The sequence below is a fragment of the Poecilia reticulata genome, chromosome 4, assembly GCF_904066995.2.
Source record: "Poecilia reticulata chromosome 4, P_reticulata-male-v2, whole genome shotgun sequence".
In the NCBI taxonomy this organism is placed as follows: Eukaryota; Metazoa; Chordata; class Actinopteri; order Cyprinodontiformes; family Poeciliidae; genus Poecilia; species Poecilia reticulata.
This window is the reverse complement of record NC_088833.1, coordinates 5,572,964-5,597,769: the sequence shown is the minus strand read 5'-3', so window position 1 is coordinate 5,597,769 and position 24,806 is coordinate 5,572,964. Positions and strand designations below refer to the sequence as shown.

The window sequence follows — 24,806 nt, the reverse complement described above, 5'->3', positions numbered from 1 at the left end:
GTTTAACACACACACAACAACAACACACGGCGGGAGCGTTAACACAGCCCAGGGGACACGGAGCGGCGCTTTAAGCACTAACACAGACATGAACACAGCTTGCTTCGTTTCTTTTATCAGCTGAAGGCTCATTGTTTTAGTTCTTTTTACAGAATTAAATAGAGAAAATAAAGTAAGCATCAATTATTTATTTACTTATTTTTTTCAAAAAGGATTCAATGCAAATGTTGTATTTTTTTTTCTGCAATTAAACAAGAGTTGTGATAAAAACTGCAAAAAATATTTTAAGGAATAAATAAAGTACACACAAAAAAATCACCAGTAGAAAAAAAATACATGGATTTGCTCATCGCCAAAGTAATAGTAATTGAATCTAAAATCTGTAAAAAAAAAAAAATTAAAATTAAAAACAATGAGCCTTCTAACTTAATTCACCACAATACAGTGCAAACATTTTAAAACCATCCCAAATTTCTTTATATTTTGCCTCCAGAGAGCCTTTAGTCTTTGACTGCTTTTCATTTTATGTATGCTTTTTGGTATTTTCTTGAAAATAGACATGCAAAGGACTAAAGAGGAACTGTCAGAGCAAATATATATTTAGAAAATACTAATAAAACCAATAATGTATTTCCAAATTAGGGAAATAAAATCCTTATAAACCATATATTGTTCAGGCCTGGGAATATATGAGTGCTGCATAATTCATTAGTTGATAATGTAATGTGTGTAAGATTCTCAGCCCGTAGGCTTTTGTGAATCACCTTAGGCAGTATGTGTTAAAAGACGGAGTGATTTGTAAATGTACCCATCAAACCCATTAAACTGTATGTAGTCAGACCAATAGCACCACATGTTTTGATGTTGCAACCAAAAACCTTGGTGTAGTTTATTGGTGTTTTATGTTCTACACAAACACAAATATGCGTCTTTTTTTGTGAATCAGAAGGAAAAGGTCACAGAAATCTGAACAGAAGTGATGTGCATTTATGTGACCAGCTTCCATTCCAGTGCTCAAGAAAATCACTACTTTGTTTTTCACAGTGGAGAGATACATTCAGCATTCTCATCTGACCAATGCATGTCGTTTCCCTTGTTTTCCTATGGCAAGCAATACCTATTTTGTTCAGTTAACACATTGTTCTATCTAGCCACTCCTCTGTAATAAATTTGAAAATGTGTTATGCTCCTTTAATTATTTATTTCTATTAAATAAAATCCAAATGAAATGCAATAAATTTGTGGCTGTACGAACAAAAATGTACAAAAATTAAAGGGACCAACATTGGTCTCGACAATTATTATTATTATTATTTAAATATTGGTGAATCTTTTGTTTTTGCATAACCTTTGTGTGTCACTGGAGTTAAATTAATTAAACAAAGGGAATGTTTCCGTTTCAAAGACAGAAAATAAGTTAAAAAAAAACAAAAATCCAAATAAAAAATCTTTAGCAGCCCAGCTCAAGATGACTTAAAAGCAAATTATAAAGAAATTAGCTGTGGATCCAGTACTGCATGTTCCCTCTCATCTTACAGAATGACACACATACACATCAATCAACATGCACAGTTTACCTCAATGAGTGCCTCCATTCACAATCATTCATGTACTATTAAACCCCATCCTAAATATTCACACACACACATACATCAATAGAGGCAAACATAAAGATTGCAACATAAAAGCATGTAGCATTCAAGACCGGAGGCAATTGATTTAGCTCTTATGTTTTGTTTTTTTTATAACAGTCCTGCAAGGTTGCTTAGCTGTCATCAGCACATTATCCCGGTGCTCCATTTGGGATATGATTTATAATTTTGTTCTCGCCTCGACTGCAAAATGAAAGAGTATCTGCAGACGGTCTGGCTGAGGTGCTTTTTGGACGGGGTTATTAGAGGAGAATGGAGAGGGGAAGAGAGGAAAGGAAGGGAGGGCTTTGGAGGATTTGAGATAAGCGCCGTCTCTCTCCACTCATTACCATATTGGCATTAATGCCCAACTGCCCTGCAGAACCAATGTGTGTGTGAACAGACTTTGTATGAGGAACTAACAGACAAACCAGTGTGAGAAAAATAGTTATGTTTGCATATGATAATATGTGTTCTCACACCGTTAGATGTGCTTTCATCCCCAACGGAAGCCCAATCTAATTGCACTTTTGTTGTACGAAAGACAAAAAAAAAGATCCCAGTGTGACTTAATCCATCTTTGTTCTTGCCTAAATGCTTATTGGTAAAAAAAAAAAAAAAGAAAGAAACATCAGCTTTTGGGTTTTGTACAATATTTCACTCCAATTAGAGAGCATTGTAACAGCCTGACTTCTACTAAATACTGTTAATCAGGGTTGGTACGCTTCCCTCTTATGGAACAGTGGGTGGTGCATAACTGGAGGAGAGTGCAGAGTCTGGGCTGCTGAAATCCCAGCCCTTGTGGACTTCCAACAATAATTAATGTTTCAAAGATGCCAAAAATTTATATTGAGGGATTTGTAGCAGTGACAACTGGCAGGAGGACAGAATAAGGGATGAGGTTGAAAGGGTTAACTGTCTCTGAGGGGTTATGTTTTTAATGAGCTCATATCTCCACTGTTGAGGATAAAACAAGGATAAAAAAAAAGTGCATATAAAAAGTCTTTGAGCTCCCGTGACTTCAAAATTAGAAATGAAAGAGATGTCAATTAGCAGTATGTCCTGGCACTAAAAGGTCATTATTTGCCCATTTAGCCCTTTTCCCATGAAATTATTAAATATTTCCAGAAAATATTATGTTAGTTTTAATGAGAGCTAAAAGAATAGAATAATTTTACTGGGCGGGTTTATTTTTATATATGTAACTGGATGTCAAATGATGGTTTTAGAGTACACAGAACCCTTCACATAAAGATGTGTAAAATAGCCTTAACAGAAAAGAGAATGTATCTATATATTGTTAATCTCACACTAAATTATTTTAAATTCCATGCATAAGACTGCAATTATGCAAAAAAGAACGAATCATCCATGAGAAAATTATCAAAGCCTTCTCAATTCTTCTCAAATAACTTTAAAATACATTTAAATTCTAACCAAATTTCAATTGGGTATAAATAAAATATGTAAAAAATTTTTAATCTCTTTCTCTTTCTCACTGTTTATTTAATGTCACATGCTGTTTTTATTTTAATTATGTAAAGCACTTTGAAATGCCTTGCTGCTGAAATGTGCTATACAAATAAAATTTGATTGATTGATTGATTTATTGTTACTCTTACTCTTCAAAATGGGGAAGAAAAAAAAACAAGTATTATTTTGAAGTGTGGCAAATTTGTGTTGATCTTCACAAATCACGAAAGGGCTCCGAAATATTTTTTTTGCCCACCAGTATTTGCCCATTTTAAGTCTAAAAACACAAGTTTCTTAAATTTTGTAATCTGCAGAAAATGTCAGGTTATAACAGCAAGAACAGATTCATGTCTTTCAGGGCTTTCACACATTTCTCTCAGCATGGTGCATGTATACATTTGTGTTTAACACTGAAAACATGTTGTGCCTTCCAGAAGAAATTTTAATTGAACTTGTTAAAGCATTTTAATTATTAATTATGCCTGTAATTAAGAAAGTGAAGTAATTTTTATCATTTATAAGCAGATTTCAGCAACTGCATATAATTTGTTAGAGCCCTTGATTGAAAAGCTCAGTGGAAACATGGATCTAATGTTGTAACATCTGGACCAATGTGATGAAAAAAAAAAAAAACGAAACTGGTTCTCCATTTCTCATTAATATAATGTTAACATTACAAAGACCTACACACTCACTCACTGACTGATGAGTGCACCGCGTTACAAGGGATTTCTTTAGCTGGGAGCCTGTTGTTCAATAGCATCACAGCTCATTTTGGTTGGTGTTAACATATTATTTGATACTCAGACTTCACTGTTGAGCTTAATAAGTAGAAAAAGATGCAAATATTCAATAATTCTGTATGTGTTTGAAATATTTCATGAAAAATATTCTTGTCATTCATGCATAAACATACAGGATAAAGCAGCACGCAGCCCGAGACACAAAATGCCACACGCAAAAACAGTTTGCAGAACTTTTGACACAAGCAAAGGAGGGAGAAGCAGGCAAGCAGAGAGCAAAAACAATGTGGATAGTTAAAGTGTACTCACCAATCGGAATGACTATTCCCAAAACGGCAACTGTGATGTTGTTACCTATGAGGTAGTGATCACTTGCAGCTGTGATGAACAAGAAGATAAAAAAATAAAAGCGAAATCAGCAAGAAGTTTTGCTCATCGCTCCATCCCCAACCACATCTTAAAGAAGAATTAGAAGTTTGTTGGACAGAAGGACAACCTGATAGAAAAGCACATTTGCATGATAAAAAGACGAGCAGCCCATCTGCAGACTGTTTTTTTTTTTTAACAGCATGTGTAAATGAAGTGTGATTGTATCACACCAGGAAGCAATAAAAATGCAATGAGTTTTTTTTTTTCAATACAAGAAGAGTGCAAAGCAATATGAGAAAGCAATGCATCAGAAAGTATTTGAATGCAGCTCCAAATATATATCTGGCAACAAGTAATTCATGCCAGACTCAAATCATGTTGAGACTCCAGATGACCTTCAGCATTTGGTTTTTTTTTGTTGCTATTTTGCCTGTGTTTTTAGAATGCTGATGCAAATCAATACAAATGTATTTTGTAGGGAGTGATGGACTGATAAAAAACTCTTAGTGTCATAAACTTGACTAAAACAATAAGGTTTCAATGCAGTATGGCAGTTATATGATTCTGTAAAACATAACAATACAAGATATGAAAGGTGTTAAAATTTATTTAAAAAAAATCTAAAGAATATAGCGTATTTATGATAACAGTTATAATGATGTGTGATTTTTCTTTAACGTTTGACTAAAGAGCTCCTTAAAGCTTTCTTACTGTACAGAGTATTATCTTTTTCTCAAAAGTCACTATTTACAAAGTCACACGAGTAAAACAAGTTGCTTCCACTTAAAAAGTCAGATTCCCTGTCAACCTAAATCTATTGCTTCACAAAATTGGTCTCGACACCCGCAGTTTGCATCATCTTAGCATCATCAAACTGAATTTCTGATTTCTTTCTTAAACATATCTTTAGACTTCAGAGAAATATGTGTTGCAAAAATGTCAGTAATCTGTTACTGAAGCCATAATAACTGTCTCACAACCTATTCTCACATTGCATTGAATAAAAAGACAGATTAACATGTAAAGCTAGATCCTGTCAATTATCAGTATTTTAAGTTATGACTAAGCATTAACTGCTTTAAAGATTTCAGAATTTCTTAAGTTGCACAGTAAGATTATCAACTTTCTTGGAAAATTAATATCTGGCAAAGAACTTCAGAATAACAACCTAGCAAGGTAATATGCATATTTAGGGATCCCATCTTAAAATAAATAATAAAGTAATTTTGAATTTACATTAGAGGAAGGCAGGCCTTGCTCTGTGCAGCCCAGAAAAGTCTAGGAACTGTACCATGTAGAAACTGTATGACATAGAAACTGTGACTTCGTAAAACTTTGTTATACTTTAATACAGGTAACTAGCCCCCCGTCTAATACTAAAAAGGCTTTTGAATATCCACTTGCTTTACGTTCTCACCCTAACAGGTTGGTACTGAGCTTTGGTACTAACCCCTTTCTCAATCTGTCTATTAGCAGCAGGCTCACGGTTTGCCAAAGTGTGATCAGATGGCTAGAGTAAAGTCAAGTGAGGGAGATTAGCAGAGGAGATCGCGGCGCTGGCTCTGCATACCGATTGGCTCCTTCTAGAACGAGGCTGTGAAGTTCTGTGCATAGCTAAGAAGGCACAGATGGTATGTGACTGAAGAAAGACACATTATTTTGTATGAATGTAATCATAGGGAGAAAAAAACCCCACCAACACATGTACACACATACATACACCACTCCAGACGGTACACCAAACCCAGCGAGTCCTGAGTCAGCGGTTATGATTTAAGATTTTCTGAAAGTATGACTGACGTCCAATGGGTTTCTAAAACTCTAAAAGGCGGATTAATAGAATCTTATTAAAGAAGCTGTTATAAAAGAGGAAGTCCTGGAGAGCAAAGGCAGTTGGAGACCGTTAGAAATGCTTCACTTTCATGACAACTATAATTGCTAGAAGGATTTTTTTTATTTCAGAAAGACTGTGAAATTCAAAAGCATTTCCTAGAAATATGTCCATGTATGAAAATATGTCTGTTGTTTTATTCAAAATGTGTTTAAAGACAGACTTCAAAGAATTTTGGGAGAAAACAATCATAACAGATATTCAGACTGTATAAAATAAGCCTTACTATGAGATTTCATAAGGATAAGACTGAACACAACAAGCAAAAACTAATTTGTATTATGATAACAAAGCTGGTTAAATAATTACCTTTTTGACTACAAAAGAAAAAGGTAATAATCTATGAGACTGAAAATGTTGTGGGCATTGGTAACCTGCTTTCATTACTTGTTAGTTTGCCGTCTCTTCCACACCTGATGATGTCTGCCCCAGTGACACACATGTACAGCAGCTGATGCCGGCAAACTTGACAGTGCTCACCTAGTTGAAAATTATAACTCATGGCTCGTGGATTTGCAGACACATCTTGCTCCTGCCCCATTTTTTAATGTGCGTCTCTTGTGATTAGCATTTGTGGTGCAGCGAGAGAACTGACAGCTTCAGAGACTCGGAGACAAACAGCGTCTTGCATCTTGGGGGCTCTGGAATACCAAGGCCCCAAAAGTGATGCAGCTGGCTTACTTTCAAGTTCCTAGAAAATCACTTCCACTCTTACTTTGTTTCCATCCCATCAATTCTTATCTCTGTGACAGTGTCACATTTTTCTAGTCCCACTTACCAGAGTATAAATTATCTGTGATCTCTTTCCATTTCCATTTTTTTTTCATTATTTTCTATCATTTCAGTCCAATCAGTATTTTCTGTGAAATCTAATACTAAGCTCAGAATGTTTCCGTTTATGCCATTTTGTTAAAATATATATAAATAAACCTTACGGTAAAATCAAGTAATCAAGACTTCACACAATGCAGACTTCACTAAATACCATTGTTGTTCATGTACCCTCTGTGTTTTATCCTTTGGCTAAAGTCCACAGACAGTTGTTATTGCATTCAAAATGCTCTTGACCTTATTTTTAGTGTGCTTTTCCCAAGTGCTCAACCTCTTTCAGGCAAAGCCAAAATCTGTTTCTCCTTGACCACAGCTGAAAGCCACAGTTTGCATATTTGAATCAGAGAGAAAAATGACATTGATGAACTTGGCAGGGTTCTAAAAGTGGACAATTTTTTTACGTAAATCACAAGTAAAAAGAAACTAAAATGGATGAAAAAGCTAAAAACAGAGCATTAGACTTGAAAGCACACAATATTCAATAAGTTCAGTGTGATATGTGCTCTGCTTTTCTGTGAAAGGAATGTCTTTTTCTATTTGACATTAACGCAACATTATTATTATTATCCTTATTATTTCAAAGAGCAGTCGGAGGATTTTGTGATATCTACTAGGCAAACTGCAGATCAGAAACAAATGGCAGCAACCTTGACTAACCTTCCACTTCCAAACATATTAAGACAACACTGTATAGAAAACACTACACCAGCTTTACAGTACAACATAAATGTCATGTTTCATTTCAGCCAGTGGATTACTATAAAATCAAGAGAAAGGAACTCTGTCATATCGCTTCCTGTATTTCAACATACGTTAACAAATTGAGAATTTGTTTTTAGGCAGGGTTCAACATGAAGAGCTACATTTCATTTTGTAAAATGTCAAGTCCTTCACAAGTATAATGCATGTAATTTCAGTTGAGAAGTGGAAAATCTTCAGCGTTTTACAGAATTAACCCTTCTGTATACCGACCAAGTCCCCTGCAGTGTCAGGCAACTTAAAGATTTAGCAGATGGCTGGGAATGAATCATCATCAATTCAGACAGAGGCATAGCATGAGATAGTGCAGCACTAAAATAGAACTCTGCAGGGTTTCTAAGGAATTAGTATTCCCTTTCTGTGGTATTGTAGCATACATAACTCCATCCATCTAAAGCAGTCTGCTTTGTTTGGAAATGTCACAGAATTCTAATCGCATAAGTATTTTAACTTGTAGCATTGTCCTACTGTTACGAAATGTATATAAAGGCTAAAATAATGTTGGCACACTGATCTAATAATGGTGTTACATAATTCCAGTTTGTTTGCTGTATACATCCAGTCTGGACTGATGAATTGGACCACAAACAGATGTAAACATAGCAGCACACAAGAGTTTGAGTTTTCCAATGTCTAACGGTTATCTGGGGAATCAGTTGGTGTTTTAATACAATCAATCCGGTTTAGACAAGAAAATTACTTGGTTTACAAATTTTACTTACACATTTTCTAAGAAAACAAATTTACCACTTAATACGTATATAACATTTTGAAAGAATTGAAGTCAGGGAATTTTTTTCTCATAAATTTGACATTGCATTTTTAAAAAAATGTTTTTATAACATTTCCTTAATAGTCAAATCAATGTTTATCGGAGCTGCAAGTGTTGGTGTAAACTAAAAACTGAAAGGTAAAAAAAAAAAGAGGTAAATGTTTATATTTTCATATAATTAATTAGTGTACCGCGAAAAAAGTTCAAATAATTTATCTTGGTCATTGACAAAAATACTGGTCTGTCTTTGAAAAATGAAAAAATGTAGGTAGTGAGCAGTGCTTTTATTTCTTCAGATGGCATCTTCAAATTAAATCGTGTGAATACTTTGCAAAAATTAACAGTGGTGTTCTAGTCTGTTTTCTTAATCAAGTTAAGGCTGACTGCAAGAAAAATGCTGCCAGCTTTTGGGAGTGAAAAACAAAAGCAGAGAGAGAGAGTGAAGGGCAGAGATAGGGAGGAATAGATGAAGAGAAGCTGTCAAAGTGAGGAAGAGTGATGAGCAGAGGCTGTAGAAAATTCAGCAAACTATCGTTTGTTAGCGCTGACACCTCTGTTAGAAACTGGTGACCAGGGACTAGAAATAAGAAGGCCGACAGATTTACTGGGGAGGAATTTGCTGTGAATAAGTGAGAAAAGGAGGACAATAAGAGGTCACACAGTGGATAGACAGATGGTCAGAAGGAGAGATGAAGGAGAAGGGGAGCCAGAAGAGGAGGCAGCTGATGGAAGTATTGGTTTTTAGCTTCCTGCTGCCCTAATGGCAGGAGGTAATGAAAGTGTGGCTTCGCACACACACTGTGCTTTCACTTCAAACGTAACCCTGCTCACCATTATACCTACCTCTATGGGAGAGGTTAGCATTGGTCTCTCTCTGAATGCTGTCTGGTGCCACTGGGCCCAGTAAGGGCGTTTGTGTGGACGTCTGGCTGGTGCTGCTCAAACTGGTAGTTTCTGTGCTTGTGGCGGCTTGTGTCACAGGTGGCTGGGTGATCCTGCTGCTTCTGGAGGTCTGAGGGGGCTTTGGTGTCATGTGGTGCCTGGTTGTGGTCCTCGCTGGGGTGGCAGCAGAAGTGGTAGTGCTTGTTGTGGTGGGAGTCACGGTGGTAGTGCTGGTGGCAGGGCTGGTGGTCGTAGTTGTCGTGGCTGTTGTTGTAGTTGCTGTCGTGGTGGTTGTGGTGGTTGGGGCAACTGTGGTGGTTGTCCTGATTCGCACTGGACATGAGAAAAAAAAAAAAGCCAATGTTGATAAATCTGTTTTACTTTAGACAAGAGAAAACGAGGGGCAAGATGCCAACTCCCTAAACTTTAAGTGTAGCATTTTTTTTTTACTTTTATTGAAATAACAGGGAGCATTTGAAAAGATACATAGGTGATCAGTATGCATAATTTTCTGCTAATTCTGTTTGACATGTTCACATTTTAAATCCAGTGAGTTGCACCATAACAAGTAAACTTTGGTGCAGCTTTCTTTCACCTTTGTAGAAAATACCATAATTTAGCTTTAGCAATATTCAGCAGTTGCTCAAAAAATTAAAAGTGCGTAAACAGATGAAAGAGTATTGAACAGTGAAACTAACAATGAAAAAAAATATGTATATATAGAGGTAGTTTCATGTTACCAGATGTTGCTTAATCAGGAAAAATGTGTCACCAACCAATACGGTTGAAACCAGATATTTACTTTGACTGTATAAAACTGGGACAACTTTTCCCCTCTGTAAAATTAATCAGTCATTTTCTGTTTTAGTTTGGATACACACAAATATTTCTGCAAATGTGTTAAATGTCAAATTTGTTCTTTTATTTCTTGAGATTAAAAAATGTTTTCATAATATTTGGTAGAATTGTCTTTTCAACTACATGATTTTGGTCAAATATTTTGGATACAATGTCTTCCCAACAGTTTGCTGCTCATTCTTCCATATAGAAACAGTGGAACAGAAACAGACATGTTATCAAAGTTTATAAACGATTATCAGTGTCCATTAATGTTCTCTACTCAGCACATTTCCAATTTAAAAGTGGCTTCATCATTTCTTCATAATGTTCATTCCTCATAATGAAATATGTTTTGAAAATTGCATTGATCGCTCCTATAGAAAAACATCCTCAGAACATGTTACTGCCATGCCTGTGCTTCACTGTTCATCTGATGCTCACATATGTAATTAAGGTCCATATGGTCAAATGCATGCCATAAACAATATAACTTATTTTCCCTGACTGCATTTATAGATTGCAAACAGTGTTTTCATATTATTTTTGAAGTAATAGCTGTTTTTCTCCGAGCGGCTTTGCAGCCCACGTTAGTACGACTTGCTTTGCTGTGGATAATGACACTTTTACAAACTTCAGCCATCATCTTCACAAGGTCTTTTGATTTCATTCTCAGGCTGATAAACACATTTTGCTCCTAATTTTAGCCAAGGATGAACCAGCTACATGTAAGCCCTCATCTATCTTTCTGATATTTTGCTGGTTCTTTCTGGTTTACCAATATGTCACAAAAAGAAGCAACATGCTTGAGGAGTTGCCATAAGAAACAGCTACACGTATGCTCCAATGCAACTAAAAATGTTTAGAATCTTACAAAGCCACTGTATCATAATCTGGGGTTTCCAAACTTGTTTAAGGACATAGTATTCCTGTTTTTTCTACAGAATGGCCCAACTGTACAGTATATATATGGTTTTCCTGGTGTTGATTAATTAAACAACTATTACCGGGGTAAATCTGGACTCATCAGACCATATTAGCTTTTTTTCTTTGCTCCAAAGTCCAATCTTTGTTTTCCTTAAAAATGTAAGGATTTTTCTCAGGTTAGCCTTACTGATAATAAATGGTTTTCTTATGGCTACAGAGCTGTTCAGTTCCAATCTCTGGAATTCTCTTTGCATTGTGCAAGTGGAAATGCCTCACTTCCACTGTTAAACATAGACTGAATTCCACTGATGTTTTTCTTCCATTAGATTTGGCCAAACATTTCAATGATTGCTGATCAGGATGTTTTTCTGATCAAATTTCTTCCTCAAAGACAATAACAGTTTCTGTAATTTCCTGAGAACGGTTTGGCACCACAATACCTTAAAGATCTGTTATTACTGTACCAACCGTCTAGACCCCTCAGATCTTCTGGTTCTGGTTCTGCTCTGCATCCCCAGAACCAGAACCAGACGAGGAGAAGCAGCATTCAGTTTCTATGCACCACAGATTTGGAACAAACTTCCAGAAAACTGTAAAACAGCTGAAACACTGGGTGCTTTTAAATCTCAACTTAAAACCCACCTGTTTAGAGTTGCTTATGGCTAAATTAGGGTTAGAGTGTGGGTTTTGACGTCTTTGATGTTTTTATGTCTTTAATGTTTTTAATTTCTTTTTATTTCTTTTCGACGTTTTAATGATGTAATGTTTTTTTTATCTCTTTCTCTTTCTCACTGTTTATTTCTGTTTTTATTTTAATTATGTAAAGCACTTTGAAATGCCTTGCTGCTGAAATGTGCTATACAAATAAAATTTGATTGATTGATTGATTGATTGAGATGTTTTCTCTGCTTGATGCCCATCAGTGTTTTGAGCCACATTGTTTTAAATCATTTGTGTTTTTTTCTTTTTATCTGTGTCCACTGCTACATAATGTTTTACATTTAGAATCTTTTCCACATGTAAGCGAGTTTCATGGGAAAAATTAGAAAGCTAGGCTACAGAGAAAGTGCGTATTCCAGTTACAAGCTGCGTTGCATGTTATAGATGTTTCCCTGCATTGAAACACCTGACTCAGATATTTCTAGTTCAGCAAAAACCTGTTAGTCAGCCATCAATTGAAATCAGGTGTGCTAAATCAGCAAAACACCTAAAACATGCAGGGTAGCCAGAGTTGAGGACCAGGAATGGGAAACGGGCCGAGACCAATTAATTTACAAGATCTTAGCACCAAGGATATTACGCTTTAAACTTATTATTTTTACTTGAATGATAACTGTTGTAACTGGTTAATATTTGCATCACATAACCAGCAATTTACAAATTTAAATATTTTAAAAAACATAAGACAAAATTTGCATTGTTTTTGTAGTCACAATCGCTTTATCTGGTAACATTTCTTGCATGTTGTCAGAGCCAAGACATTATGTTTGTGTCTTTAGATGCATTTACTGTTTTAGGAAGTAGGACACACACAGCAACAAGCAAGAGTGAAGTGCTGCAAATGTAATTTTATTGTATAATAAGTGAGAGCCCAGCAGTAATACTTGAATTTGAAAAAAAAAAGAAATCTGTAGAGCCCTGTGAGTGTGCGCTCAGCGCTCATCTTCCCCCTCCCAGAGCAACTGTGAGTGATGGCCCACATACATCATAATCATCTCTTTCTCCCTTTTCCCTGAGTCAGCTCCCTCTGCCTCACCTGCTAAAATGTGATGTGTGAAAACAGAGCGGATCCATTAAGGATAACAACCCCACAAATGTTGCGGCTCTATCGAGTCAGTGGACGAAGTGAGCTGTGAAATAGGGTCAGTGAAATAATGGAGGTGTGTTGGGGACACGCAGGAAGAATCCCTGACCCATTTACCCACATAGTCTGCTATTCTTTGGAGGAGTCCGATTTTTAAGTTCATCACAGTCAACACAATTACCTGCATGCATTTCATTGCTTGGAGCCAACATTAAAGCGTAGTGGGTCTCATTAGGACTTCGTTACTTGAAAACCGGCTGCTGTTTCCTTCAATCTTAACCAGCTTTGGAAGTACTTCCTGTTATCACTGCAATAAGGAAACTCTTAAACACAAAGCCAAAAGATGAGTATTTACTTATAGAAAACTTAACTCTAAAGCGAGCATGGTGGGGAAGGGGAAACTCCATTATCAGCTTAACCCTTGTGTGTAGAAATGGGGTCCAACCGACCCCACACGCGTAAAACTTGTATCACTTGCCGTAGTCCTCTACGTTTGCCTCAATCCTCTCACACACAAGGGTTAATACTAGAGCAGACACTCCATCATCATGTGACTGTAATTACAGTAGTGCAGATCTCCAGTGACATTATCTTGCACAGTTCCTTCCATTAGGAGGTTCCCTGGATAGTGTGATTTATCAGTTGGAGGTGACATACCTACAGCGCAGCGCCTCATGTCTGGTCCGAGCTCCATCCCATCAGGACAGGCGCAGGTGTACTTTGGAGAATGATCTGTGATCTGAGGAGCCTTTAGACAGAGATACTCACAGCCGCCGTTTGGTAGGCTGCCCATGTTGCAGGTGTCAGGGGCTGAGAGCAAAAAATAAATAAATAAATAAATGGTGGATCAAAAACTATGATAAATAAATACATTTTTTAAAAATGATATCATTTTGCTTCACTTAGAAGAAGGTCTGAAATCGCAGTTGTATCCCAAGAGTTTTGAAATATGTAACATTTCAAAGTTTTAACATATATGTAAATAACGTAGGGATATGTACACAACTTTGACAAAACTATGGAGGTAAAAACACATTTTAAAAACAAATTCAGAGCAAATAAATCTTAAACTATTCATACCACCTGAACTTTGTCATATTTCTACATGTTACAACCATAAATTTAAGTAACCCAAATATTATCGGCATTTCACATGATGGAGTAATACAGAGCATAATTGTGAAGTTGAGGGAAAATTATTGTTTTCTTTTCGTTTCAAAGAAAAATCTGAAACCCTGGAGCATTCATATTCTGCTCTCTTGAGCAGCTGTAGTTTTCTATGTATGGCTCTACCAGCCTTGAACATCTTGTTTGCTTTTTTTTTTTAGCTATTTTTTGCAAAATAACTCAATCTTAGCTTTGATGAAGAGCACCTGTATATTGTTATATGCCACAGTTTCTCAATTCAGTTTTGGTGATGACTTCGAGAGGGCCTTTCTAACACATTGTAGTGAAGTTTGTGGCAATAAAGAAAAAAGGGAAAAAGTTCAAATATTCATGTTACTTTGGCAGAGCACTATGAAAGTGCTCACGTATAGGGAAAGGTGCAAAGACTGTCTTTTTAAGTATTCTACACATAGATAAATTATTGAAATGAAGTCTCTTAGCCCTAAATGCAGACTCATGGATTTTTATTTTTTATTTTTTTGAACTGCTTGCCGTTGTGGTGAAGCGCCTGAAGTAGGTCAGGTCGTGGTTGTTTCGACCTTCTGATGTATTTTCTTGCTTAATACATTGGCACTTGTTAAGAATAACTAGGATGTGTGTCACTCACTACAAAAGTTGGACCACATTTATGCTTAATTTACAGAATCTTTCAGAAAGAAGTTGATGCAGCATGAGTAAAAAGCTTTTATTTGAAAAAATTTCCCCAAAATATGAGTAATTTCTTTTTCTTTTACAAAATCACTCATGCAGCATTTAGTGACCCTCATAATACACAAATGCAATCAAATCGATTTTAGTGTACACTTGGCTTTTTAGATCAGTGTCAAGTAACGTTTCCCTTGGGTTAGGGTTCTCTTAAACATGGGGAAGACTAGAGAGCATGCTATTAATGTGTAGTTAATCTATTGATCTATAGAAGTCAGAATGACATTAAAAATATCTAAATTTGTCCATATTCAAAGAAAGAGTAAAATGTTGAAGTTTAAAACAAGTGAGTCTCACAAACAAGCCTTTTATCTTGCCTGTGCCGTGCATGAACAAAGATGTAAAACAAAAAAGTAGAAAGGCTTCAGTGTCAGATTGCTCTTCTGTTATTAAAGCTAAAATGTTTTTAAACTTTTATAGTTTACCATCAGTGAAGCTATAACTACGAAGAACGCTGCATTTTTCTATACTGCCTTCCGTGTTATTAAAGATCGATTTTCCTACTCAACAGTAAATCTAAGTCACATAGAAATGGGTTCAAGTTGACGAAAGAAGATAAAAAAATAAATAAAGCAGTTCTCAAAAGGTTTCCTTTAACCAACTTATGTGTGGGTGTTTTACTTTTTTCTGACAAGATCAGAATGAAGATGCTTCTAGTAAATAAAATTCACTAGAATAAACGTCCCAGCTGCATTTCAGTAATTTACAGAGACCTTCAAGAGAAACACTATTTATGAATGAGAATGGTATTTGAAACAGCAGGACTCCAGCAGTGGTTATTGACTGCTTAGAGTTACAATTATGTAAGATATGAGATGTTGCTTCAGTCAGGTAACATTTTAAAGAAAAGGTTACTGATCGGGTCTTCCAGGGCAGCCAGAGTTCATTTAATATCTCTCCATCCAACCTTACTTAGTTCTGTTTTATATGTTGTTTCTTTTGACACTTGGAAAGCTAACATGTTCAATTCTGGGATGTCTTTTGATTTATTAATGAAAGAATGAAATTTGTTCCCAATTGGCACACACACCGCTTTGAGGGCTTAATGAGGAGAAAAAAACATCATAAAATCAGACTCACTAACAAACTGTTGGCAAACGCGCAGTGTTCAAACACATGCACACACAAAGACTTTTGTAATATGAAATGTTAACAAATCATTTGACATTCTAAGTCTTTTGTTCCTTCTTTAAAAGAGTTAATCTTCTAAGCTATAATACAGGTTATTCAAAATTCAATTTGTGCTGAGATCAAACAGTATTTTATCATTTGACCAAACACTCACAAGTCATCATCAGCTTCACATTTCCAATTGGTTGTGCCGTATGAACTGTTTCTTTTAAATGTCCACATCAAATTTAGAGTATACTTGGATTGTTTCTTTTTGGTTTACCTTTGGGCTGCCTCTGTTCATGAAACACAACAAGGTCCAGCGGGTTGTTAAGATCTTCTGCTACTTTCGCCACATCGAGACCCGTCAGCCGGTTTGCGCTGTAAATGGCTTCATCCTCCAAGTCCGTCCAGAAGACACGATCCTGTGTTAAAAGAGATGGTTCTGCTGTAAAGGACAAAACGTTCTAATACTGAAAACCATCCTAGATACATGCTAGTGCAATTAAAATATCATTAACATGTTTATTTTCTTTAGTCATTCAAGCAAAAATGTGGAGCTCGAATTTTAAATAGACAAAGTAATGCATTTCATTTTTTTTATTACTGTTCATTTTGATGATTATGTCATTTAAGTAATAAAAATTGAGTTTCTTGAAACATTTTAATATAATGCAAGATAAAGAAGAAAGTATTAAGTGAACAACTCATTTATAAAACTCATCTGCACATAAACAAACAATTTTTTTTCATCTTATGTAAAAATAACATTGTTTGAAAGTGTGAAATAGTTATAAAGGTCAGAGAAGAATATTATATCCTGCCTCATCAGTTATTAAATTGCTAGGTTTTTACTTTATTCATTTGTGATCCCCACTTCTGTATTTTGAAAATATTTTCATGTACAGACATGTAGATCAGTCTCTGGAGACTCTTGATTTTTTTCCAATTAAGAATTGTATGTCTTTGTGTTTGTCTGTCAGGTGAACTTCCAACAAAATACACTGAAAATGGTGAACAGTTACATGAAGACATTATAACAGCTTTTGAATGTTTTTGTAAAGACTATATTTCTATGTTCAATGGATTAAATCAAGCGATGTTTAGTCGAGACATGTTTTTGTGAGAGTCCAACGTGGAAATATAGGAAGGATAAACCTGCAGACAGATTCTTTCTTTGCTTTTGAAAGAACAGATCAAGAACAATGTTAAATAACAATCACAAAAACTAAAGTTTTAAAGGTAAAAGTGAGACAGAGACAAAACGTGCTATACACATAAGTTATCAATGTCTTTTATGGTGGCTGAAGAGAGGAGCAGCAGGGGTTCATCATAGATTTGTGAGGTGTGTCAAAGTATATCCTGGTTTGTGTTTCAAGCACAGCAGTTTTCTTTTCTTTCTGTTTGTGCTGGATTACCAGCGGGCTTAACCTTTCTCCAGAATTCCCTTTTCCATCTTTCTGCAAACTCTGCATGGCTCAATCTTCTGCACTTAGATTGAGATAACCTTTACTCTTATGACAGTAATGCTGAAACAATGAAAGATAAATATCAGCAGTGGTGATATGACCATTCTCAGATATTTTATTCCATATCTCCCTTTATCGCTCTCTCTCTCTCTGGATGCCTTTCACAAACTGTCAGTCCCAACCTTTCCTTCTTTTATCAGATTGTCTGCCATCAGTCTTTTCAAATGTCATTTTTCTGACCTTGAGAACTTCAAGTAGCAATGTAAACCTCAGCAGCGTGATTCTTTATTGTATGATCAAGGTGAATCTTTCATTTGCTGAACTTATACCCTGGTGTGCACAGGAAAATGTTGCATCACATCAGTCAAAGGCCCGGCTCTTAGTGGTACGAAAACACTTCTTAGTGGACATGAATTATAAAAGAGCAGGGTGGAAAACAGACTTTGATGATTTTTCAGTCTCAGTAAAAAACTATTTGACACAAAAAGAAAGATAAAGTGCACTTATAGTGAATTAAGACTTTCCCTTGTTGCAATACAATACGTGTTTTAACTGTAAATATCAATTATAATAATGTTATCAGTAATATTTATTTAATCTTATTCTGATAGAAAAACACAGAACATTCACTACATGCAGAAAGATTGTTAGGAGCTTTTTGAGCAGAGTATTGTACCTTTTATTCTGCAAGTCGTTAGCAGATTACTTATCTGGGCTCTGTGGTGCTTTAAAACCTGTAGTTTACTTCTTTAAATAGCATTTCCCAACAGTTAAACAAATATGTTTTCAAACAATAGCAAAGCGAAAAATACTTATTTACCCAGCATTGCACAGAAACAGGTGGGGGCACGGGAAACTCTGCTTCACTCTTAGTTTCTTACATCCAGTAACAATTCTAGCAACTCATTAAATGGAAGTTAAAGCTAAGGATTGCAGTGCACATTAGCTGGCCACTGTTAAGTGTGCAGTGATAAAGCCCGTTTAAAATCCTAATTTTCTTCCTGTCTAAAGCTGTGGCCACATGCTCCGTCTTCCCCAACATATCAATTTTCAGTATATCTTTATTTCAATAACCCATTTCATTCTTTCCTTCTTCTATACCCACTAGCAAAACAGAAATGGGGGGGAAAGTAATGCAATAATACTGGGGGAAGACGAATAGACAACATTACTCACAGTAAGCCGTTACAATCTCTGTTTCCTCAGGACTCGGTGTGAGGGCAGGGGGTGGACACTGACTGAGACGTTGTGTGTGTGTGTGTGTGTGTGTGTGTGTTGGTGTGTCTTTCTCTGTATTTTGGGATGGTGTGTCAAGACTTTCCTAGAAAAGCTTTGTTTTTCCTTTTGAATGTTTGCTCATAAACCAGCATATTAAACGTTTAGCATTACCTTTATAGATATACTGGATTAATGCTTTATGTGAACTTAAATGCCTTGGTTAATTTGTCACAATTATAAAAAGGTTAAACTTATTTGCAACTAATGCTAGATAATAACTCACTTGTGATTAGAAAAACAACCCCAACAAAAGCAATATTTTTCATAACACGTTTCAGGAAATATTTTAATGTTTGCAGATTTTATTCACCTGCTTTTTAAATGCCACTGTTTATTTTATTAAACAAGCAACCGATTAAATGAGCACCATTTAAAATACCATTTGAATGTCAATGAAGATTTTTGACCCCAATGTCATGAATTTAGCAAGTCAAATTCCATATGAAAAGTTGTTTTTGGCTAAAATTAGATCATTGTGACAGACTTAACTTTTGTATTTTTTTTCTTATGAGTTCAGAATTTCAAATTACTTCAAATATCATTTGTTTAAACATTTGAGGTAAGATTACAGAAGTGAAAAATGGACAATTAAGAGGTCACAGTGGCAAATTGTGAAATGTGAATTGTAAAACATGAGCTAATTTCTCAGAAAACAATTCAGCAACATGATTTTCCTCACTGCACTGCTCACAGAACCAACCCAATACATTCCCATGTGGTGTATGTCCATCAGTCTGCTGATAGTCTTCCATGTCTCCCAACTTTATGAACCCTCTAAATATCTTGTTTATGCAGGAATTTCTTTACCCTGATCAAACGGATTCAAATTGACAAAACAAGTCAATTGAGTTTTTTGGTTCACAGCTTGTTCTGGACCACTTTAAAAGAAACAAATGTCCCATAGTAAAGTTATTAGGAGCAGAACAGCCTCCTCTATGGCTAAAGGATTTTTTAATTTGTTCTGTATCATAACCCATACAGAACACAGAGCAGAACAACTGAGGGCTATTAATCTCAGATGGTGAACTTTCACTGCAATCTGAAACATAAGTTCTCCTCACACACGCACGCACGCACGCACGCGCACACACACACACGCACGCACGCACGCACGCACGCACAGTATTCAAACACATCCTCTCAGTCAGACATGATGGATGTCCTCCCTTTTCCTCAGCTTCTACTCATCACAGCATGTGCAGCACAGAGAAGAATGGAGAAAACACTTCTGACTTACAACTTTTTGTCTTTACTTTCATCCTCACACTTCTGTCTTTGGGCTGCTCTGCCTCACACCCATCACCTCTGAATGAAATCAATGTCACTCACATCCACCACAATAGATACACTATTAGTTTCATTTATTGCTGAACATTGTGACTCTGAATTCAGCATGGAACGAATGACCACATTTCTTTTCAAGCAACCTTGGCTTTTCCAGTTTAATTTGCATAAAACTTATCAGTTTCTTGAGTCAATGAAAATCACTCAACAGTTCTTCATATGAACTATTAAGGTCATTTGACGTAAGGTCATCAAATGACCCTACACTTCTTCTGCATCTTACATTGTTGTCTTTGTCAATTATTGAGGGATAAAATCAATACTTTTCACTCTACCATGTAGGGAACAGAAGTTAACTATTCTTTAAAATTGAAAATTTATCTTGTCCCTGTGCAGTAAAATGCTAAAGGAAGCAAAAATCATCTCTAAGGCTCATTGTTAGATAAGCAGTCAAAACTTTACCAAGTTTTACCAAATCTCCACAACTGCAAGATACAAACTAAATGTTTTTTTTTTTTTTTGTAACGCTCATAAGGAAGACACCTTTTCTGATCCAACTCCACATGTGTGATGTTCCCTAAACACTACGCAGATTTTAACTCCAACTATATGCTTTGGTCTGATGAGATGCAGATAATGAGCTTTTCATTATCAAACACAAGAATGGGGAAAGGCATCTCCTGCTAGCTGTTATCCACAGGGGAAGATCTGTACTATATGTAAAGCTGTAGGCTTGATTCTCTCTAGGAATCTTTCTAGAGGGCAAAGAATCACAGACTCTTTCAAAGAACAAGAGAGAAATCAGATTCCTTTGCCAAACATCCTTGAAATGGTTTGCCAGTAATCTGAAGAGGCAAATCAAAACAAAATGATAGATACAAAACCTTCTTACACGTTAAATACAAAAATATTTATTAATATACAATTTTTACTAAATATATCTACTCATTTCTTTTTTTTTTTGTTGCTATAAAATATTAATTTATCGAAAGATTTTGGCTCACCAGCGGATCCAATAGATATGGAGGTTTTATTATTTAAAAGAAAATTTCTGCAGTACTTAAAAGCAAAGATATATGGCAGAAGAAACCAAACCAATGCATTCATTTACTACTGACTGGTTTGTGTGCGTTCTAAAATTAAATTAAATTCTTTGTGTACCTCAAACACGGTGAGGGCGAATGGATGTCCAAGGTGGTGATGGGAAGACAGCAGGACTTTGCGGTTGTCTCCGTTCAGATCCACGCTGGACAGCAGGTGCAGCTTGGAGTCCACCCAGTAGAGACGTCTGTTGGACAAATCTGACAACGTGTAGAAAAGAGATAAAAAATGGGAACACAACCAGACAGGAGAGGAAGAAAAGGAAAGGGAAGCATGGAGTGAATGGAGAAAGAGAGAGAAAAAGGTCAGTCAGCTGAGAAAGGTGCAGGGTGAGAGGTATATAAATGTAATGGCCCAGTAGCTACACCATCAATCTTCTGTGACATGACGGCCGAGGCCCAGCGCTGAGAAAACACAGATGTGACTGTAATATCACAGCTGGGGGAGGACGGGTACGTGACCTTGAGTAAATTCATTAGTCCTGCTGGGCCTTCTTTAAAAGAACGTCTTACATCAAGTAACGATCCCAAACACAGCAGTAAGCCACTGTTGCGCCACTGTTGGCATTCATGTTGAGGTTAATTTGACAGCTTGCAGTCTATATAAATCTGAAATATCCTCTTTGGATAAAAGCAAGGGTCAAACGCCTGAAGAAGTTGTCAGAGAAAGTGAAACGCTAAAGAGAAATTACTCTTTTTTTCCCCTTACTACTAAACCTTAAGAAGAAAAATCTCCTTCATGTGACTCAGTCACTTCCTCTGCTTGCTATAAATGACCAAGGTGAAATAATTCACTTATGCCCCCCAAGAGAGTAACGCAGTCTGGGTCGACTTGCTCATTTGCCTTCTTCTAAAAATAATTTGTTTTCATGAACGTACCAGCAACACCACAATTCCACTGATCGAGGTGAGTGTGTGCGCTTTTACTTCTCCTCAGGCAAGGGCAGAGTGGAGAAATTTACTCTTGCTGCCAAGGGAGTTGCAAAGGATGATGGCAGGTACTGACAGCCCAGAGTGTCGAGCTTATTAAATCAGAGACCACTCGCTGGCTTGATTGATGAGAGACAGAGACTGAGATACGACTAAGGGAGTTATTTGGGTTGGACCATCTCTAGACCTATCTCAACTCTACATGCTTGCATCCCTGCATGCAGATTGTAGTTTCTGTGTTTTCAGGGCTGCTTGTTTTCCCTAAAGGGGCTCAATAAACATGTTTTCTTACCCAGACTGATTCCATTGGGCCACTCAATGTGGTCAGACACCAGAATTTGACGGTCCACTCCATTCATTCCAGCTTTCTCTATTTTGGCCTGATCTCCCCAGTCTGACCAGTACATGAAACTGTGAAAAGATACATTGGTGTGGTAAATAAAAACAAAGCAATGGAATAAACCAAACAAAGCAAGACTGATCTGAATGTTGAATATTAAAAACGGAATCTGATCACATACAAGTGTGTACACTGTTAAAGTAAAATCTAATTGAAACCCTTTTTGAATTTCAACTTTGTTTTTCAAATCTTGGCTTATTGATATTTGAAAATGTCTCCAAATCTGTTATAATATTGTCTGTTCTGTATGTTGCATTTATCAATTAGGGTTAAAATATCCAGTGTGGATATATCAGACCAAACACTTTTTTTTTCTTTCCACAAAATCTTAGGAGAATTTAGTCAGCGGCGTTTTTCTTTTAGAAGAAAATCAAAGTCCTTCCCAGAAATATAAAGAAAACTTAAAACTCTCAGTTTTAATAATGTCATCATGGTTCTTTATCATCTCAACTATCACTACTATGTAATTTATGCTGTGCATTTTTTGTACCCATCTCCTGACTGATACATTTGCACAATGAAATTATTTTAATCTTATGCAACATGTCAGAGAACTGTGTACAAAACAGGTGAACATTAATCAAGATTTCTATTATCTTAAATTTTTCTACCGAATGCTTTGTTTAGTTGGATAATACAGGTTATATGTCACATTAAACATGGAAAAAGATCTGAGCTTGTTTATTATGGTCTAAGTTGTTTTTCCTTTGCCCTTTGTTCTTTTCAGTTCTCTCAACAATAAATAGAAGAAAGAGAGCAGAGTGTTGATTATTTTTTGATGTTCTTCTGAATCGTGTAGCCATTTGAGTTTGGAGTTGTCCAGACTGACCTTTTATATATACTATATATTTGTTTTATCCATCCAACATTTATCAAAATTATGCTTTTAATTTTAAAACTATGCTTGCTGAATCCAATGAAGTTACTGAAGTTGGCAACTTTATTTAAGCGTGTAAACACGTGAAATTCTGGCTTCAGTTGTGTGTTTTTCCAACCTTGCCAAAATCTGAAAAGCTGTGAAAATGTTCCTTTTGGGAGCTCAGGGTGAAAGTGGTAGAAAAGGAAAATAAAGTCTCTTATTGTCTCTTTCCAGAAACTTCATATTACACCATAAGGATCAGCTTTAAAAAAAGAACTGCTATGCTACGGAAAAATGTTTCAGGCCAACTTGAAAACTAAAGTTTCTTTTAGTTTCATAATGGAACTGGTGTTCACACAGGAGAGAATGATCAAAACTGAGAACATTTGGTCTTTTGTGCTTTCCTTCAGGCCATTCCATTTAAACTGCTGCCCAAAACGTGCTGAACTATAAAACTTTCCTCTCACCCTTGGTGAGGATCCACTGCAATGGCCCGTGGCTCACTGAGCTCCGTGGCTATTAGCACTTTCTTCTTCCTGCCATCTCCCGTTGCAACAGAGATGCTCTTATTGCCAGAATCTGTCCAGTAGATGTTTTTATGGACCCAATCCACAGCCAGGCCCTCCGGCGAGTGGAGTGAGTCGACCAACGTCACCTGTTGCGAAGAGTCGCTGGCCTTGTTGATGTATGCACTGTAGGACAGGAGATAAAAACTGATTAAACCTCCAATGTAAACATCAGCGAATAAATAGAATTGAAAAAGTATTCATGCCCCTTAGATTCAGCCCCCAATACTTTGATATGGCTAATTAAAGTCCAATTTGACTTAAAAAACAGTATACCCTGTGTGTAATTTAAAGTCTGCACAACCTGTGAAGGCTTCAGAGGTTTGTGTTAAAACACTAGAGAACCAACAGCATTATGGAGACTAAGAAACAGTAGAGAGGCCAGTGGATCAGTTGTGAGGAAGTCAGAGTTGATAGGAAGGTGCAAGGAGCTAAATACAATGTAGAAAACTTGCTAGATGCTTAAAAAGACTAATGGTTGTCACAGATATTTACCTTCCAGCAGGACAACTCTAGACAAACAGCCAAAGCACAGATCACTGCATATTCATGAGCTAGAACAGCCAAATTGAAGCCCAGGCAATAATCCAATCGACAATTTGTGGAAAAACCTGAAAATTACTGTGTATGGAAGCTCTTCGTCCACTTTAACTGACCTTGAGATATTTTACAACAAAAAAATTTACAAATATTTTGTCCGCTGCATGTGCAATATGCCAAAAAATGCAATGCCTAAGAGTATACTGTATATATGTGACTTTTCAAAACTATAACCTGGAAAATCTTTGTGTATATGAGGACCTCTGTGCAAGATCTTCTCCAAACAAAGATTAGATTTGCCTCCATATGTCAGTAGAAAATATGAAAAAATGTTTTTTTGTCCTGCTTTAGTTCTTCACCAGGGAAACAGGGTAAGACACAAACACATCATCAGCTCATTCTAAGCCAATCTTATGAAATAGCTGTAAGAGACTACACTCCAATTCAGTTCTGCATGGGAACATTTCCAAAGGGGCACC

General features: G+C 36.3%; 1 protein-coding gene across 4 annotated transcripts in view; it reads right to left on the bottom strand.

The window, feature by feature from the left end:
• Positions 1-24,806, bottom strand: part of lrp8 (low density lipoprotein receptor-related protein 8, apolipoprotein e receptor) — a 164,446-nt gene that overhangs the window by 8,368 nt on the left and 131,272 nt on the right. For all 4 annotated transcript variants that reach the window (XM_008406178.3, XM_008406181.3, XM_008406179.3 and 1 more), the window contains exons 11-17: positions 23,689-23,913; positions 22,255-22,373; positions 21,094-21,233; positions 16,185-16,326; positions 13,577-13,729; positions 9,313-9,684; positions 4,157-4,225 (exon numbers count right to left, since the gene is read on the bottom strand). In XM_008406178.3, the coding sequence (XP_008404400.1) occupies positions 4,157-4,225; positions 9,313-9,684; positions 13,577-13,729; positions 16,185-16,326; positions 21,094-21,233; positions 22,255-22,373; positions 23,689-23,913 (1,220 nt within the window). The remainder of the gene's footprint in view (positions 1-4,156; positions 4,226-9,312; positions 9,685-13,576; positions 13,730-16,184; positions 16,327-21,093; positions 21,234-22,254; positions 22,374-23,688; positions 23,914-24,806) is intronic.